Source organism: Rhipicephalus sanguineus, chromosome 9 (assembly GCF_013339695.2).
Source record: "Rhipicephalus sanguineus isolate Rsan-2018 chromosome 9, BIME_Rsan_1.4, whole genome shotgun sequence".
Lineage (NCBI taxonomy): Eukaryota > Metazoa > Arthropoda > Arachnida > Ixodida > Ixodidae > Rhipicephalus > Rhipicephalus sanguineus.
In genome coordinates, this window is record NC_051184.2 from 30,899,023 (window position 1) to 30,918,880 (window position 19,858).

General features: G+C 46.1%; 3 protein-coding genes across 3 annotated transcripts in view; 2 read left to right on the plus strand and 1 right to left on the minus strand.

Moving 5' to 3' along the window:
- The first annotated feature begins 118 nt into the window (after positions 1–118).
- Positions 119–13,036, plus strand: LOC119404900 (peptide chain release factor 1-like, mitochondrial). The gene is made up of 7 exons (XM_037671589.2): positions 119–585; positions 2,356–2,447; positions 5,102–5,285; positions 5,804–5,967; positions 8,337–8,454; positions 9,006–9,142; positions 12,822–13,036. The coding sequence occupies exons 1-7, from the start codon at positions 132–134 to the stop codon at positions 13,023–13,025; spliced, it is 1,353 nt and encodes a 450-aa protein (XP_037527517.1). The 5' UTR covers positions 119–131; the 3' UTR covers positions 13,026–13,036.
- A 57-nt stretch (positions 13,037–13,093) lies between these two features.
- On the minus strand, positions 13,094–18,678 carry LOC119404901 (60S ribosomal protein L12). Its single transcript, XM_037671591.2, has 5 exons — positions 18,487–18,678; positions 18,270–18,343; positions 17,721–17,901; positions 15,708–15,907; positions 13,094–13,131 (listed from the first exon to the last, which is right to left on the minus strand). Exons 1-5 carry the CDS (start codon positions 18,521–18,523, stop codon positions 13,126–13,128), a joined length of 498 nt encoding a protein of 165 aa, XP_037527519.1. The 5' UTR covers positions 18,524–18,678; the 3' UTR covers positions 13,094–13,125.
- A 213-nt stretch (positions 18,679–18,891) lies between these two features.
- Positions 18,892–19,858, plus strand: part of LOC119404903 (exosome RNA helicase MTR4) — a 40,821-nt gene continuing 39,854 nt past the window's right edge. Inside the window, exons 1-3 of the mRNA XM_037671593.1 lie at positions 18,892–19,020; positions 19,285–19,395; positions 19,536–19,602. Of these exons, the coding sequence (XP_037527521.1) occupies positions 18,908–19,020; positions 19,285–19,395; positions 19,536–19,602 (291 nt within the window). The 5' untranslated portion in view covers positions 18,892–18,907. The remainder of the gene's footprint in view (positions 19,021–19,284; positions 19,396–19,535; positions 19,603–19,858) is intronic.

Below are 19,858 nucleotides of genomic sequence, written 5' to 3' on the forward strand. Positions count from 1 at the left end.
ATTAGTTACGGTCAAATAACGACAGCAATCTTTGTATACAAAATAAAAGTACGCGCTAGGAAATGTGCCGGAACAGGATAATGCTCACTTTCGAATTTTGCGTGCTTGTTTGCACCACGTGACTGCCCAAGATGGCTGCTTCCTTGACCAGACGACGGGCCGCAGTAAGCGGCTTGTGCGTCTTCTCCAGACAACGAATATTCCTTAAGCAACCGCATCTCAAGACTGAGCCATGCAGGACGTTGCAAACAGCGGGTGCACTCAGGCACTGCAGTTCGTGCAAAGTACTAAAAAACGCTCATCTTTGGTCACGCTCCGCGGTCGGGTTGCCGGACCAGCGCTACTTCGCGACCCTTCCCGAAAAGGACAGTGTAGCCGTGGATCCCAAGCTTCTGCTGAAGTACTTCCAAGTCGTGGCCAAGGAGCTCAGAGACGTGGAGACGGAACTGCTGCGTCGTTCGCTGGACGCGAAGAGGACCAAGGAGCTGAACGACAAGGTGGCGCGGTTGTCGGGAATCGTGCGCCTCTTCGAGAAAGTCAACACTCTCAGAAAGGAAGTCGATGGCCTCAAAGACTTGGAAAAAGGTTGTCCCTCACACTCACTTACCTCTAGACATCTTTGGTCATCATTGCCGGAACATTCGAACAGAGCCTAAATGCTTTTAAGATTTCGCACTGAAGGTATCGCGAAATCACAGGGGCACTTCCGATGTCGATAGAGGGGTCTAATTTAATCTCTATCGCCATTGCGAAGGTTCGAAAGGGTTAAATCTGCGATCTAGAAAGTCGATGTTGATCGGGCCCTGTCGCGATCAGAAATGTCCCGTGTTTTAGCATACCTCAGTCACGTGGGCTCTTTTCGAGCGTGCTAGAGTCGATTAAGGTTGTGATTGAGGTTGGGTTGCATGCCATTTTCGAAGGCACCCAATTTGGCCCTCAGCCTGCTAGAGTGCCTGTAGCCCTGTTCTTATCCTTCATTCTTTAGTCGCTTCCAACGTGTTTAACACGTCGACACCAGCTTGCCAAAAACAGCCGGTGTAGCATACCCAACAGCACAGATTATTTCCGACTGGTATCGCAATCCGGAAGTGAAAACCCATCTCCTGTGTGTCATATTTCGGCCTTTGATGACTTATGAGATTCTCTCGTCGTCCAGTAAAAAGCATTCGCGCAGTGAGCAACACATACACGATATGACTTCCGTAGAGTTCTCATTTCAGAAAACCTTTACGGACTCGTAGCATTTCGGGGTATATCGCTGCCCCATGCACTTCAGATTGTCAAACTGTCACGCCCCTCTCTACTCTGGCTGGCAGCAAATTTACGTTAGAAAACATAAATTTCAGAAAATTAAATTCTTGAGCCATTGATTGGCGATAGTAATGGAAAACGTTAGCGCTGGGTATCAGTTTATTGCCAAATAAACAGTATAAATGAGAGTGAATGCAAATGAAAAAAAAAAGGAGTACAATTTACATCATAGGCAACCAATTGTTGTCTGTTGCCCACTGCTGAAGCATGCTGACAAAGCTGTTAAAGGGGTGATGATGCTGTGCTGCACTTTCTTCGAGTGCTTACAGGACAAATAGCCTCCGATATTTATTTATGACTCAGACCCACATTCAATTAGAGTAGCATTGTGATTGGGAAGTAAGCGGTAGGGACCATATTCACAAAACTTCATTTTTGTAAACGTGTTTACCCATTGGTCAGCCGGTTTCGCTAATGATATGTCCTGCATCGGGATTGGCTGAAATATACTCCTACGAAAATTTTTATTGTGAAACGTGGTCTGTGAATACGGGCCCTCATTTGTCGGAAGCATAACTGAAACTGAATGCATAGTAAAGTAGCTTGTAGGGCAAGTTTGTGTACATCTTTTGGAAGTATTGAACAGTGCAGACAACAAGGAACAGTGACTTCTTTTCTTTCACCATCTCTTGTCATTTGTGATGTAAATCGCAGCACATTTACATTGAGACAAAACAGCCATGTTAACCGGGGAACTTTAGATTTATAGTAATAACTGTATGACGCCAGAAGATAGTCAAGCAAGGGAAGCATACAATAAATAACAGTGTGCTTAACAGCACACTGTTAATTAGTACTTGATACAGCTTGAGAAGGAACAGAAATGACAGAGTAACGCAGAGCATGTAACCACCACGCCTTTGTGGTTTATTCCATGACCTGTCTGCCGAAGTAACACGCCTTATTAGTCATGCTGTAGAGTTAATTACAAATTTAACCTTGAGGTGAGCCTCGTATTTGTAACATATAAAGGCAGAGACAGAAATGGGAGTGTTCAGTGTATTGCTTGGCTAGTTGTCAAGTGTCCTTGTTTTTTTCTTCTAGATTTTGCCAGGACGGGTGATAACGAAATGCTCAGTATGGCTCTGGACGACCTGAAGAAGTGCGAAATCGAAATACAAGATATTTATGACCAGGCAAGTGCACGACACTTTACAGAAAGTGTTGTAGCTTCCTTGTCCTTATGATGGTTTGTGGCTAACTCGTTTTGGCGTATCACCATTGCTGCTGTCGTTGCCTCTCGACATTATCTGTTTAAGTTTACATGAAATAATGACATCGTCGTCTTGTGCCACCTGGTCATGTGTGCATCTGCTTCTAGCTTGAATTCATTAAATGTACTTGCGCAAATGTTTCATAGGTGCACCTGAAAGGGGCCCTGCAACACTTTTCCAGGTAACCGTAGAATGGCTTCACTAAAGCAGTTTATTGCCTCACGAATTGACCACTGCAAAAAATTTTAGAATCCGTCAAGTATTACGGGAGTTACAGCGATTTGTTGCACGCTGTAATTGCTTTCGCTCTTCTCTCATCCTGATGAATGCGCTGGAAGCCAAGCAGGGACAGATGGCACAGGGGGAAAAAAGTCATGTCACGCATGCGTCATGACCTTGAGCACTTTTTCTTTTTTTTTTTTTCTTTGAACGTGCAACTAACCTTCAGTGAGATCGCAGGCACGTGGCGGCCTCTTGTGGCGGGCGCAGTAACTATGCTACCAGTGATGCTCAAATCAGCCAATGGCCATGAATTTGTTTATATGGTGCAGTCATTTGAGTATATAGCATCATTCGTCGAGAGAAGTGGGAGCGATTTTTAGCTGACTGAGAATTAATGGTAAATTCCAAGCCGTGTGCTGCGCTATGATGTTTGGCTTGTGCCTTCTCAGGAGCCTCGACTGCCAATCGGCAGCGTTTTCTGACCATGCTGAAAAAGTGTCGCAGGGCCCCTTTAACCTCTGTGCACCTGAGTTTGCCCAGGGCGCTCAGTGGCGTACAACTTAGTGCACACTTAAACAGCTACATAGGGAGTATAACATGTGGTGGATGAATACACCGTACGTCAGGTACAGTGGCTATTGTCATGTGCGACAAAGGATGGCAAAGTATTGGAAAGTGACTGTTGCAAGAGGAGTACAAATATCATTAGTATGGTGACATGTACAGCTATAGCAAAATGATGAAAGTTTGTTTAGAACACCTCTCAACACTTTCTTTTGTCAAGATGTCAGGTAGCAGCAGCATTGAAAAATGCACGTAATTAGAAACAGTTGATGAGTTCTGCTCATAAATTTATAGAGAAAAGGTAAGTACTGCATTGCTACACTCGGTTACTACCTAAAAAAAATCCAGCTAGCTCCACTTCGCAAACACTGTCGAAATAGCGAAGCTTATGCCCGTCCTTCATCAGGCTATATCGTACTTCTATGTTTTTAAAGTCTTCCGTTTGTTGGCGCTTGGCTTGTGCAAACATCGCGGTTGGCTCGGCGACAAAACGCCCGTTCTCGCACTGGCCCTCACTGACGCTCATGTTGGGCGGCTTCTTCATCAAGAGAATGAGAAATGTTCGCCATTTTGGAAGTGCAAACTCCTTTACACTGACACTGACCAGTGCTTCCTCAGGAGGCGCTGCTCTGACATGCTATTTTACACTCCACTGCGCCTCACTCGAGCGGAAACCAGCTAGCACGACTGTTATATCACAGGTGAAGCGCAGGCATGCTGCAGTTCTGTGGGCACAGCTTACATCGTTTCTTAGGTTGTAACCGTGTGTACCAGCATTCATTAGCAGTGGCTAGTGTTGGCTAAATGATTGCTAATGTTCGCTTGTGTTGGCTTACTATTGGCGAATGTGCTGTCATAGGTTAGCTGTTTGGACAATGTATGGTAAGTGTCGGCTAATGTCGACTCCTCACTGTTGTATAACAGCTACATTTGTCCTCACTTAATCCAGTGATGCACTTCAGGCACGTAGCCAGGATTTTTTTTCGGGGGGGGCCCAAGGCCTAATTGTTCGAAAGAAAGTCTTTCCCTGGCAAAAACAAAAAAAAGTTGCCTGGGAATATAGAAGGCTGAAAAAATTTCGGGGGGGGCCCGGGCCCCCCGGGCCCCCCCCTTGCCTACGTGCCTGATGCACTTGTTGCTCTCATATGTACAAGGTCGTCCACACCTAAGGTGAACACAATATTAGTATTCAAGACTTCATAGAACTCGATGTTTAATACATAAACTGAAAAATTATTAAAGCAAAAGCCTTAGATGCCTCATCAAACACGAAAATTTACCGTAGGCGTCCCACAGCGTCCGGGATGAGTGACGCAAAATATCATCATCACGTGATGACATCATATGTTGCCAAAATTTGTAACGCCACATCACATGATGACGTCATCACATGACATCATAGCTTGGTCAAAGGGGAGCCGATCGTGGAGGCAGTGCAAAACCAGGTGACATGCCTCCGATCCTGGAGGCAGTGCAAAAACCACGTGAGGTGCAAAGAGCTTTCGAAAGGTGGCGGGGTGGGATCAATACCTCGACTGAGAAGAAAAAGAAGATGGCTTTCGCCTTCAAGTCGTCTTAGGCGAATGCATAACGGACCCTGTGAGTTTTGTGTTTATCGACACCATGATTAGACGTCATATAACGGACATCTCCTTCGTAAACTAGAATAAACATTCTAATTCTATCGGCTTGAATACTAAAGGCGTGTTTACCTTGCATGTGGTCCACCTTGTATGCAGATAACAGCCAGAGTTGATTCTGACTACAATTTTTGTTCAATGCTCACTCAGATTCTAGAGCAAATAGTTCCCCCGGATCCCGTTGACTCGAGCGAGGTGCTTCTTGAGCTGACAGCCGGTGTTGGTGGCCAGGAAGCCATGCTGTTCACTGGAGACATCCTGCAAATGTACATGCACTACTGCAGGTGGAAAGGCTGGACCTGTACCCCGCTGGACTACGAAACCGCTGACCAAGGTATGTGGTCTTGCAATGCACAGATCCGTTCAGTCTGCCCACGTACATGCGAGTTTCAGAGACAAAAATATGAGTGAACTCGAGGAGCCCCAAAACCCCTGTCGAAGTATTGCATCGTTATCACCATCATCATTGTATAATTGTTTCTAAAATTTAGAGCTTGTCACATCCCTGCTGATCCACTGTAGGAGGTGGCCAAGATAATCTTAAAACCACTGTCATGAAATACGAGGCTTTTCAAGGGGGAATGATAATTCCAGGGCTTTCAAAGGCCTTGAAAAGAAAGATTTTAATTTCAAGGTTTTTCAAAGGTTTCAAGGACGTATGCATGTCCTCCAGTCTGCAATCTCTCTATATGAATTGTTGCCAAGAAAATAACTTGCCAAATCACTGCTGCATTGGTTTAATTTACCACTTTGGGTGATCTCATAATTGGTAGTGAATATTATCACTTATTAACATGTTAAGTGGCTTTGGGCCTTTATGATTTCACTTCTATTTTTATTATCACTTTGCAGGAGGCGTACGGCACGCCTCTTTAAACATTGGTGGAAGAGACGTGGGGAAGTTTCTCAAGTTTGAAAGCGGTGTCCATCGAGTCCAGAGGGTGCCGGCAACGGAGAGGTCGGGCCGCATACACACCAGCACAATGGCCGTTGCGGTCATGCCGATGCCAAGTGAGGTGAGATCGACCGAGCATGCTCGTTTGTATATGCACACCTGACTGTTTGGTGCAGTCTTTAGAGGTTTTTAGCTTCTCCGGTATTCCGGTACATGCAAAGGGGCTTATGAAATACCAGATTACCGGGCGATGGTGTTGACGTCATACGACGTTTCATGCAATCATAATTAACGTTCACACCCGCGACTAGGACCGGTCACGAGACCAAGCTAGTCGCAAATGGTCGCCTTGGTCGCAAAGCAACTGCTTTGGCTCAGTCACTCACTGCTATATTTTTCAGTCACACGACTGCCGTCACAGACCTCTGTACCAATCACATGCGCAGAAGCAGGACGTCAGCTTACTTTACGGGACAATGGCAATGCAAGCCATATGCGAGCAGATCTGAATTCTCTGTGGTAACGGGTAAAAGTTGCATTCAGGTGTGAACATCAGTTGCCTTTAGTCACTTTTTGGTCACCAGTCATGAATAGTCACGAGACTGGTTTAAGTCGCAGGTGCGAATGACCCTTTAGACATGTTTATTTGTTTTTGCCTAGTGTCCTTGAGGAAAAAAATGTTTAAAAAGGCAACTCATTTGGTATTAGGCTGCTCCCGAGAATTTACACCAGCAGAGAAGCAAGATGCACAAGGTTTCTGCAATAACAATTCTATGTTCGCCTGGTTCATCTCAACTACACCAGATGGCACCTCCTATATGGCTTCTTGCATTTACGGCTACGATATCCAGTATGACGCTCAGGCAAAGAAGTTTGCAGACAAACTAAAGGTCTCTTTTTTTCACAAGCACTACTATTTTCTTTAGACTGAAGTCTCATGTGGTATAAAAAGTGTGACAGCTACAAGTGTATTCGTTGAGATAGCCACTACTATTGCGTTTGATGCAGGCCCGTAGCCAGGAATTTTTCTCGGGGGGAGCCCACTTGCTGAAAACCTTGACTATTTGAGAAAAACACCTATTTTCATAATTTATTCTTGGCAAAAACACATACTTCACCAAAATTACGGGGAGGGGGGGCCTAGGACTCCCCCCCCTGGCTACGGGCCTGGTTTGATGTACCATTGTGATGCGGCCATTAATCCCATGTTTCGAGATTCCTTCTTCCAGTTGCAGGTCTTCCAAGCACTCCCATTCATAGCAATAGTTGAATTATAGAGAGAGTATGGGCTTTTGTGAGCAGCGGCATTGTTTTTAGTGGCAGCGACTGGTTGTGTGCTGCTCAAACACATGAATTTTTTTTTTTTTTTGGCTGTGGGGCCTGCCCGAGTGTGCAGGTATTTGTGGCCACCTTGTACTACTTTGGTTGATCTGATATGATAGAATCAAGCACCTTTATGACAGACGCTTTTAGCTGAGCGCCATGTACGCTCAGCCCCATGCAGACGTAGCGTCCCGAGAGAGTGCAGAAACTGCATAGATTTTGCGTTTTTGACGAGTACTTCTTGCAGAGTTGTGGTCAGCTTGGCTGGCTGCAAAATGACGGCGAAACCAGCTGCACCACGTGCGCGCGTTTTGATGCGCAAGTGAAAGCGGCCGCGATGCTTTGGAAAGCAAAAGAAAAAGAAAACAACGAAGAGACATCGGCGCATGAAAAAAATTCCACGTATTCTTGAAGCGTGGCAGCACATGCCAAGCAAGAGAAATGATATCGAAAAAGGCATGTGTTTTAAACCAGCCGCACCGCGTGTTCTGATGCGCAAGTGAAAGCCACCGCGCCACTTCGGAAAGCAAAAAAAAAAAAAAAAAGAAGAAAGAAAACAACGGAGAGACATTGGCGCATGAAAATCTTTCACGTATTCCCGAAGAGTGGCAGCACATGCCAAGCAAGAGAAATGATCAAAAAAGGTGCATCTTTTCAACCAGCCGCTACGAACTCGCTCGGATGGGCAAGCGATAGATGGCACGCCGCTTTTGGAAGCAAGGAAAAAAGAAATAATGGAGAGACATCGGCGCATGAAAAAAATTCCACATATTCCCGAAGTGTGGCAGCACGTGCCAAGCATGAGAAATGATTGGAAAAGGTGCGCGTTTTAAACATACAGGCTATGCCGTACATGTACGACGAAAACCCTTTGGTGCCTGTTAGGTGATGCCGTACATGAACGGCAAAAACACCGAGTTTAAGCACATACAGCTAAGGCCTGTGATCATTACAGCAAATGCATGCTTTGTGAACACTATGACCACAGCTTGCGCGATAGTGCATTTTAAGCACACACCTAGAATTGTTTTTTTCCACACTCCCTTTTTATATCCCTTATCAGTTCCACATCAAGCCTATGATTACGCTAACCTCTGCAGTTATTCATTAAACTAACTTTCTGTAAGAGCTTGCTCACTGCCCTCTCTTTTCTGTTTGCCAGAACAGGTTGAGGTTGACGTCAACCCGAAGGACCTAGTCATGAAAACGAAGAAGGCTAGTGGCCCAGGAGGTCAACACGTGAACAAGACCGAGTCAGCAGTACAGATACTACACACTCCAACCGGTGAGACATACTGGATCTTCATAACCAGACTGTACTTATCCCAGTGAAAAACATCCCAAGTCGTAAGGAGCATTCACTCAAGTTTATAGCGTTTGCCGCAGCTCATATTCGTGGGATTGTTGCAGGTCATGAGCATAGAGCTTAAATATAGTACTACCCCTCCTTGTGCAGCATGTGTTGCATGTACGATTTTTTTTCCAGTGCAGACAAGAAAAGAATTCAGATAAAACATGCTTCACAGCATTTTCCGCATTACCACTCCGTGAATAGACACTCTGACCGATAAGCTTCCTGTTGCACTAAAGAAAACAGGTACCGCAAAAATTGGTTATTAGTCCCTTTAAAACACCACAAATAATTTGATGTGCAGGATAGCCCGTAGACTGCACATGGTTAGATTAAGACATTTGAAGTTTACTGCGATTTGGCCATGCATCAGGCAGGAAAGGCATGGACTTCATTTTTTTACAAAGTGCAATTGCTCTGCAACATTTCAATCGGAGACTGCAAAGAGTTCTCAAAATCGATTGTGCCGCGTTCCCATTCAACAGGAATCATGGTTGAATCGAGCAAGGAGCGCTCACAGCTCATGAACAAAGAAATAGCCCTGAGGATATTGCGAGCAAAGCTCTACCAGATGGAGCTTGAAAAGCAGCTCAGCCAACACTCGGCCCAGAGAAAACTTCAGGTAAGATGCAGCTGTGGTAGCCGCATTTTTCAAAGATCAGTGCTGGTCCTCAGTCAGGGGAGTTCCATCACCCTAAAGCAGCCTTTCTTTGAAACTTAACAATGCACACTGGAGCGAGTGCAATGCCTTGCAATGGAGTTTATCCCCTTCAGGGTCACTGTGTGCGATTTGTTTCCGAGGGTACCTAGTTGTCTGTGTGAAATCAAAGCAGCTCACATCTCTGTAAATACCCTGCTTCTGGCTTAAAATTATTGAACACAAGCAGTGATGGCTATGGCCTTAATGAAAGGTGTGGCCCTAATGATGCAATCTTGTTACAAAACAGCATTATGCACACCATCTATCACAAAGTTCAAGGGGAGATGCTACTAGAAAAATATGTTTTTTTTATTTCTTGACCTAGATCTTTGATATATTAGTAGATCTTGTGATGCTGATTTGAAAACTGTAATTATTTTTCCGATAGCTATAGTAGTTCCAGAGTTACTACTACTTGATTACAAAATATAGGGGTTTTTGTGCACACTTTTGAGCTTATTAAAAATTTCACACAGAATCCCAATATGGGTCATTTTGCTGCAAATGAGCAGTACAGTACTGATAAGTACCTCAAATGAGGACTTAACTTGCTACCTTATTAAAAAAAAAAATCAAGAGTACCAAATATATACTTTACACCTCCCCTATCAGCATATCGAATAATGGAACAAAAAGTCTGTTATGTATATTGCAATTTTATATAGATATTTGTATTCTAGAGTGGCTGATGAAGCTTTGTGCAAAATTTCATTAAGATAGGACTATTTTAAGTGCAGGAAAACTTATGCACATGCGAGACTTGCCTCAAAATGGAAATTGAGAAAAAAGCATTTGAAAGTTATAAATATGTGTACTCTTCAGTATACAGTGCGATTTGCATGAAACTTTTGCGAGATCATAGAACAATCCACCCTTTAAACAGCCACTTAAAAACATCCCGCTTCATATGTTCTTTCTCGCTGCTTCAGAATAGAGTCGTCAAGGCACACTCTCTTTGCCATGTTACGACGATGAGCCCTTAGCTGTCTCACATGCAGACATTCTTTGGATTGGCCCAGGGTGATCAGTTCATCAGGTGGCAGTACACCAAGCTCTTGCAGGACGTGTTCAAAGCTTGAGTGCCCTTTGTTGAACCACAGCACGGCCATTGCAGCTGCAATTTCCAGTTGTTCGGGAGGCGAACTTTGTCTTCGGACACAAAAGCCAGATCTTGCTGTTCAAAGATTCTGCAGCATTTTGTGTTTTTCGTTGCAGACAGCGAACCAGCAACTTTTCATCCATGAGGTGCATGTATAGAGGAAGAACAGCCAATCCCTGTGCCTTAGTCAAGATTGGTGTGTGGTCAGGTGTGGGCTCCCCAAGGGCTTTGGCTCACCTATGCTTGCACCAGGAGCTCACCCCTTTTGGACAGTATCTGTGGCTGCCTGCGCTGTTGCTGGAGGATGAGTGGAAGTTTCCCAGATGGCACGATGCATCTTCAGAAGATCACCCGTTTGTCGTTATGGCAATACAAAGTTCTGAAGCTTCTGAATTGTGCCAACCTTCAATTTTTCTCCTCGTGGAAGTTGTGTTGGGAGCTTTCCAAGTGCAGTGCCTAGATGCTTGGCCACATGATTTGTGCACTCCTCCTTGTCCACAACTTCTTCGCCATACACCTTGGCCTCAGCGACAGCAGTGTATGCTTTGCTATCCCCATCACCGAGGAACTTGGTGAAGCACAAAGGCGTTTCGTATGAAGGCGTCCTGCCCCATATACGCAAAGCTGCCTCAGTCTCCATTGCATGAGAGGAGCATTCTGTATTTTTTTTTCACAGACGGGACTGTGAAATGCCTGCCATATTTCCTCCTCAGCACCCAAGTCCTGGTGCCGGCTACAGGCAAGGCAGTAGTTTGAGAGCACCTTAAAATCTAGGCACAAACCAGTGTCCACAGACACAGCAGTGCCTATTCCATTGCGGCTCTTGTGCACTCTCTTTTGCCATGTTCCATCATACATGATAGCAAGATCAGCTCCATCCATTATCTCTTTTGTTTTGATCCTTGCCTTCGCAAGATTTTCTTGCACACCTTTGACAGCTGCAACATGAACTTTTTTGCCAATTGCAATAAAAGTCTTGTTATGCATGGGTGCTGGCAGGCCAAGAATAGCGCAAAAATGTGATAGCTGTTCATGTCCGATGCCTGTCGGACGCACGGCCACCACTGGTTTCACAGTAACGGCGAAGCTGTCACGCGAGCTGCCGCTTCGACAGCTCCGGTCTTCATTGGCACCGATGGGATGTCCTTCTGGCACAACACACCGTAAACTATGCGCGGCGGAAAGCACCGACTCTGGGCATTCACTGTTATCGCAGTACAGCTCGAGAAACTTAGAGAGGCCCTTGCATTTGTTTGTGGCGTCGCAGACGACGAGTACAGTAGTGCGGCACGTTAGACAAACGGCACCGCTTACCATTGCTGTCAGTGCACCGATGTCGCCGATTACTCCGCTCACAGACCCACCACCACTCCTCGTCCTCTCACTTTTGAACTGTCTTATCTTTCGGATGCGCTGACGAACTTGATCGCCGCGTCGATCTCGTCGAAGTTCCCGCAAGACCCCGTATCCCCGCTGCCTTGATTAGGCCTAACGGCCAGTGACTCACATTCTTCTACGGTTGCTTTGCGCTTCAGCCTACGGCGATGTCTTCGGTACTGGTTCTTGCTTCTGAAATTTCCGAGCTTAAAAGTCTCATTTTTTCAAGTGATCGATTGCGGACTACGAAAAACACAAATACACTGCAACCGCTCCGCCAGTGGCGGCCTTGGTAGCGTACCACGTGACCAGTAGGGATGGCCGGATCGGCTGCAACAGACTTCGAAACCGCTGTTTTTTTTATTTTCCTGCCAAAATACGAAACTGGGGGGACACCTGTACACTAGAAGAAAGCTTGATCTACCTCACCGAACAAACTGCAATGGCGGACGACGTCAATAATAACAATATCTGGTGTTTAACGTCCCAAAACCACGATATAATTGAGGTACGCCGTAGAGGAGGGCTCTGGAAATTTCGACCACCTGGGTTTCTTTAACGTGCACCTAAAGCTAAGTACACAGGTCTCAAACATTTAGGCTCCATCGAAAATGCAGCCGCGGCGGCCAGGATTCGATCCCACGACCTTCGGGTCAGCGGTCGAGCGCCATAACCACTAGACCACCGTGGCGGGGCGGACGTGGAGTTCCAGAGAGATGGGTTCTCAAAAATAGCCACTGTATGTGCGAATTTGTGATTTACAAAGCTGCATTGGCTGAAGCAGATCGCTTTTTAACCGATTTCTTGTTCGAATTCAGCCTTGATATTTGGTGAAATGAGAGCTGAATGACCAAAAATTTTTAAAATCAAAAGTGAAAATTTTTGAAAAAAATCGCTATTCTTTGACCTGCATTTCCCCTTAGACAGCGCTTTTACTTTCAAAAGGAGCTGTACTCAATTCTAACACTTTCTCAGCAAAAGAAGTCCATTTGCTGAAAAGCACCATTTGATTGAGAGGTGTAACAAATTCTATACATTCTTTTACACCAGAACCTCATTTCTTAATGAAAACATTAAAAATGAACAATCTGGGTATGCCATTATATCCTTTTCTTCACTCATCAGGTAGGGTCAAGAGGCCGTTCCGAGAAGATCCGAACGTACAACTACGCACAGGACCGTGTCACCGACCACAGGATACCTATAACAGTCCACAACATCGAGGAGTTTCTACAAGGAGAGGAATTACTTGACAATGTGATACAAAGACTACTTCAAGAGTCGAGGAAAGAAATAGTCCTCGAAGTGTTGCAGCCAGTAGTAAAGTGATTACAAATACCACGGATGTTTTGGGGGGCTTCTTTCCTCTTTTATTTTTTTTTTAAAGTCAAACTTGTGAAAAGAACTCTGTACAAGCTTGATCCCATGTTTACTCCTGCAAAGAGAGAAGCAGTTGCACCATGAGTTAACAAGCACTCCGTGTAAATAACATTCAAGGAAGCAACTGTGTTATCTTTAGTTGTTTTTACTTTGACAAACACTAATGACCCACAAAAGCTCTCAAGACAGATGCAAGTCTTCATCTTCAACAAAGACAAGCACTGACTTCCAACTGAGGACTCATTGAAAGATGCACATACCGTATTTATTCGAATATAAGGCGAGGTTTTTTTCCGAAAACCGCGGCCTCAAAGTCTACCCCCGCCTTATATTCGAGGTAAACATCAATCATTGCTTCACAGTCGGGAAAAGCACACTATTATTTTCTTTGCATGAAAATGTAAATAATTCCGAATATTTAACATTATAACGTTATTACATGTTTGTGCTGCAACCAAATAGGTCATCGTCAGTGAGAACGGGGGAAAAAAGAAAACGATCTGACGGCAGTTGCCTTCGCAAAGGCAACGGCCGAGAATGTGGCGGGCTCCGAGATCGGCAACGGCGCGTCGCGGGAAGTCATAAAAAAAAACTCAAAAACAGCCAGCGAAAATCCAGTATGTTTCAATCCACAAGCTGAAATTAAAACCGCAGCTATCCGCAGCCAGCTATTCGGCCATTTTTCTATGTGCGCTTGCATGCACTTGTCTTTTGTGTTCCCTCGCTGGTGTGCGTGTAGCGGCAGCCTCCCGTGACCTTTGTTAGAGTGTACTCTACCATCGTTCGGCGTGGCATTTGACTGGATTACCTACGGGAACATTTCCGTTGTGGCTAATGATCATGGCAAGTCATCGTTGTCATTACGATGCAGCTTTCAAAAGAAAAGTTATCACCGATGCCGAAGCTTTGGGCAACTGCGCTGCTGGTCGGAAGTACGGCGTCCCAGAAAACAACGTGCGTCGTTGGAGAAAAGAGAAGGGGGCCCTCTTTGCCTGCGCTGCGACGCGCAAAGCTTTCCGGGGACCGCGCAAGGGTGTGTTTCCCGAAGTGGAGGCAAGTCTGACTGAATTCGTCAGACAAACCAGGAGCCGTGCCTTGACTGTGACAACGGAAATGCTACAGATGAAGGCCCGAGAGTTCGCAAAAGATCGCGGCATCTCCAGGTCGCAGTTCAAGGCCAGCCGAGGCTGGGTGCAGAAATACATGAGGAGAGCCGGTTTCTCACTTAGAAGGCGGACTTCTATAACGCAAAAGCTTCCCCATGACTACGAAGAAAAGCTGCTGTCTTTTCAGCGTTACGTTATCGGACTGCGAAGAGAGCGCAATTTCCTCCTCGGCCAGATCGGGAACGCGGACGAGACCCCGATATTTTTTGACATGCCGTCGGCGCAAACGGTACACACGAAAGGTGACCGCCAAGTGCGGATCACCGTTATGTTAGCGTGCAGCGCCGACGGGCACAAGCTGCCGCCTTACGTGGTGCTGAAGAGGAAAACGATGCCTAAAAATGAAAATTTCCCTAAGGGCGTGCACATCCGCTGCCAAGAAAAAGGCTGGATGACTGAGGCACTCGTCATCGACTGGATTAAAACTGTGTGGTGCCAGCGCCCCGGGGCACTGTTGGCTCGCCAATCGATGCTCGTCCTTGACGCTTTTCGGGGACATCTGACCGAGGGGGTCAAGAAAAAGCTACAGGAAGAAGCCAGCGATCTGGTTGTCATCCCCGGTGGCATGACGAGCCAGCTGCAGCCATTGGACGTGTGTCTCAACAAGCCTTTTAAGGACCATGTAAGACGCCTCTACAACGAATGGATGGCCTCCGACGAAACGGCTTTGACACCGTCGGGCCGTTTGAAGCGTGCATCTCCGTCGGTAGTGGCTCGCTGGATAGCCGACACTTGGGCAGCTATACCCGACGCTATGGTGGCCGCTTCTTTCAAGAAGTGCTGCATTACCAACTCGCTGGACGGCACTGACGACAGCGAAATTTGGGAGTGCGCCAGCGACAAGGAAAGCAGTGATGCTTCAGATGATGACAGCTCGTGATTATGTGGTATCACAGCTGAATTTCGCGAACTTCAAAGGTGGGAATTTAAATAAAGTTTCTGGCGGGATCTCTCGCCTTATATTGGTGTGCAAACTTTTTTTCCCTTTCTTCGGTCCTTCAACTCCCCCCTCGCCTTATAATCGTGACCGCCTTATATTCGAATAAATACGGTATATGCCTGCATACTCAATCGCGTGACAGCACACAAACCGCCTCGAACGGTGAGTAGAAAAATCTTACGCATTTCGTTGCTTTTCTTCTTGTGCATTTGTGTATCCTTGCATTTTGTTACTTTCAAAAAGGTTCTTCTACCTAACTTGCTGACGCCTCTTTCGCGGCAGTTTGCGTGCACTCATGAAACTGAGTATGCTAACACACATATATATGTGTTTTTCAATAAATCCTCAGTAAGAAGTAGGCGCTTGTCTTCGTTCCCTTCTTTGTCCATTTTTTACTCCTGCACTGTTTGTTGAAGACTCAATTTTGAATCTGCTTCACAGATGTAAGGTTTCTGCAACTCTGCGCCCAGCTCGGGAAACTACAGACAGTTTCAGAGTCTGCGACATCAAATACTGCAAACTCACCTCAGGCACCTCGACGTCACCGCTGTTGACCTTGTCAATGACGTCGTGTGGGTGGTTGCCATCGACGGTGCAGCCGACGGACTGGCATGTACCCAGGATCTCCTTGACGGTGCCAGAAAGGCTCCTCGCCATAGAGCGGGCCCGCATCGTCCGTGCGATCGTGAGGATCTCGTCGAAGGTCAGGTTCCCGCTGTGCTTCACTGCAAGTGGCAGGCAAACCATGCGAGTTCAAGAGCACATTATGATGGTGTAAAAAAAAAAATTTGGCGCAGCTTCAAGTGACTTAACATTTTGAAGGTCAATTAAAAGGATACTGAACAAAATTTTTGCCACCAAGATTTTCAGCCAAATTGAAAGGTTGGGTGCTGAAATCGATAGACACAACCTTCATTTCAGGCGGAAACTAGAGGAAAATAATGAATTTAAAAAACAAACTGCCACGTCTAGCAGCGTTTTGTACACCAGAAACAGGCATGCCAGCCATCACCCGCCTCTCTCAACCCACTCAGCTCCCACTACGATTCCCAGAACCACCAGCACCGGCAGTGAATGTGATTGTGACATCACGGCTCGCGCTCACAAACAGCTGCTGCGTGCTGACATTCCACCCTCTCGCAGCTGGGCTAGAAAGTAGGGACGACGGATCCCCAGGGATTTAGATGGTGTTTAAACAATGCTGCTGTTAAAAGAACTTGCCGAACTTGGCTTGAATTCGGAACAATTGTTTGAGAAGTGCTAGAGAATGAACACAGAATAAACGAACAATGTCACAGGGCTTGCCCAGTCAAATTGCTCTGAGTGAGCACACATTTTGAAAGGTATCATCACCGTGGAGTTTTGGTTGGTACGTGTTGGTCTTACTGAGGCACCCGAACGACGCCTTAAGTGGAAATGCTGGTAGTCATGCTATGCTCGCATTGCACTGTGTGCATGCTAAAATGAACTTGCTGTACAGGCCCCTCATGCCATCCTGTAAACGTTTCCTTTTAACTCACAGGTTTTTGCGACGATGCCAAACACGCATTAAACTCTTCCATGCCAACAACTATTGCACATCACCTTCTCGCACGTTCTGGTTTAAACTAAGTATAAGCTCCTGTTGGCACCAGTGATGTGGCTTGCATTCATATGGTGCCACTTGCCCAAAGCATAAAAACATACGTTATGTGTTCTCTAACGAGTATTTCTACCGTACCAGGCAAAGAGCACCCACACAAATTGTGAATAAAGATGCATCGTTTAAAGGGACCGGAAACCTATTCTTATGGTACCTGTTTTCTTTAATGCAAGGGAAAGCTTACCGGTCACAGTGTCTAATCACGGAATCATAATACAGAAAACGCTGTGAAGCATTTATGCTCTAAAGGTTTCAATCTGCAACGACTATGAAATTGTATACACACAACACATGCTGCAAACAGTGGAAGGTGAGCACGAGAGCGGTTCGTGTTTGTGCACTGCAATTTGCTGCACATGCATGCACTCCACGCGCCGCGGCTCGACATGTTCCACCAGTTGCCGCGAAGGCAAGCCGCCTCAGCATACGCCGTAAGTAGCACAGTATAGAGCGGGGATGCATAATAATACACATACTCTAATGCTGAGCACTAATTATGGTGCACATAATAGCATCAGACTGCCTACAGCAAAGTGAACGACTCCATAATCCAGCTTCCAGGCACTTACACTAGACCGTGTGACATGCCATTCTTTTGTGACTTTTAAACAAAATTTTAAATATATATTTGACTCACACCGCGAGAAAAAAGATGCTTGAATCTGTCACTACAATTCACGGTCTGTTCATTTCCACCAGCGTCTAATCGCACATTCTGGCCAGCTGTCGGTCCATTTTAAGACCTGTTGCCAATCCTCAATCACATGGTGCAAGAGGCAGTGAAGCCCACTGATGTATGTAGCTTCCAACAATCGCTAACCATTACAGGGCCAACAGAGCAATCCAAGCGACTTTGGAAATTGGGTATATGGGCATCATAAAACCGTTTTCCTCACCATTCTTGACCTTCTTGCGGTCGCGTGGCGGCTCCTTGAGCGCCTTGATGATGAGCGATGCAGCGCTGGGCACCACTTCGATGGTAGCCTGCCTGTTTTGGATGATGAGCTTGACGGTGATCTTCAGCCCTTTCCAGTCCTGCGTCGCCTTGGCGATGTCATCACCGACCTTCTTCGGCGACTGCAAACAGCGGGACCCGGTTCAACGCTAAGCATCTCGAAACAAAAACGATCTGCACCAACGCTACAGCGCAAGTTAGGTTATAAACAAGCAAACCGAAGCGTTATCGGTCTGGATCCTATTTCTCTGACCCTGATTTCACCTGGTTATTGCTTACGAAGCTCCTGGGTCTGGCACGACACGATTCCTACACCAACTTATAAGCCAGCTCATGACATTGTCGCAGACTAGCAGTTACGGACGCTAAGCGTCAAATGACAGTCCTTAATTCAACGTCACAATCAATACGAAAGGCATAGCTGGCCGCAGAAACGCAACGTTTCCACGCCACTATGCTGTCAAAGCAAGAAACGCAAGATTGTACTAACCAGACCAAGGGGACCAATCTTGGGAGCCAAGGCAGATGTGGCACCCACTTCACCGCCAACGGCTCGGAGGCACACTGCATCAATGAAAAGAATCGTGCACCAAACGCTGTCAGCTTGAGAAAGCGGCACGATGAAGAACATACGAGCCGCGTAGTAGTGAGCTCACTCGTCGGCATGTTTCATCGGGAGTAGATTTGACGAAAAAGTAGCCACTCACCAACTTTAATTTCCGTCGGATCAAACTTGGGAGGCATCGTGTGTAGTTTGTGCGCGCTGTAACGAGCGAAAGAAGCCCTTAATTAGGTTAGATTACGGTGGATTTGCCCAGATAGCGAAAGAAATCGCCGCAACTCCGCGACAGCCACCTTGTGGAAAGGAGGCGATATTGTTGCCGACGCTAAACTTGAACTTCGCTAAATTGAGAAAAATCGCCGAAACGCCAAACGCCCATTTCTTCTAATAAATGAACTTGAAAGCTACTTATCAAGTTTTGTGCAAGGTATATTTGCTTTAAATTGTTTTGTTTTATTGAGAAACGCTCTTCTTCTTTTTTCACAATATTATTCACACAATGTTTTCTATTTCTGTGCGACAGCGCTAGCGCGATCGCTAGCGAGAACCATTCTGCTGTAACCATCATGGACGACCTATTCAGTGTTTTCGACGATGCGCCGAAATCGAAGTTTTTAACCGCAACTACAGTGAAAAAAGAGGACGTAAAGGACGAAGAATCAAACCGTGATGATACTGGGTTTGTCGCCGTTTCGTTAAAACTCTGACATCGCGATGTTATGCACGCGCGAGCACTTGGGGTAGCACACCGCATAGTGTCACGCCGCGCATAAACCACGGTGCATTCGATCGTTGAGTGAACACGACAGCGTTTGCTTTGGGAGCATTCGACAACTCACCGTAACGACTTTTAATTAAACGATGCGGGAGTGTGTCTAAGGACTTGTGCATTACTTGATGTCGGGGGCACCGTTTTCCAGCGGGAGTTCTTGTTTTTTCGCAGCGCCGGCGACTTTGTGCAAGCCATTATTGATGGCAAGAGATCCCTGGACAACGATTACGAAGAGGAACCCAACAAGAAAAGGAAGACTTCGGACATATGGGACGACTTTGAGTGAGTAGCTACTCACGCATGTGCGTGTTGTCGTTGGTTTAGCTTTTGTGTGTCTGATCGCGCGGCGTGCGCTAACCTGCGTAGTTGTTGGTAACGTGCGTGCTTTAACTGTGGATCGCATCGTGTGCTTTTAATTTCAGCCCTGCTGAATATCTGCCGCACGTTCACGTGCATAGTGTGGAGTCCGTGGAAGGATGCGTTCACGAGGTGAGCCGTATCTCGGGTTGTTTTCGTTACCGACCCGCGCTTTAAGTTGAGCTTGCTGTGCCAAGTGCAGCTGCCATCACGGCAGCATTGCGGATTTGTCTTTTAATGACGAACAGTCTGTGCACAAGTTAAACGAGCAATTCTTAAAGGCTCAGCCTGGGTTATCCTTTGTCTCAGACGTGTAGAGGTGCAATTTTTCAAGAATCTTACATACGCAGATGACTATGTCTGGTAGCATGAAACTTTGGGGACTGTT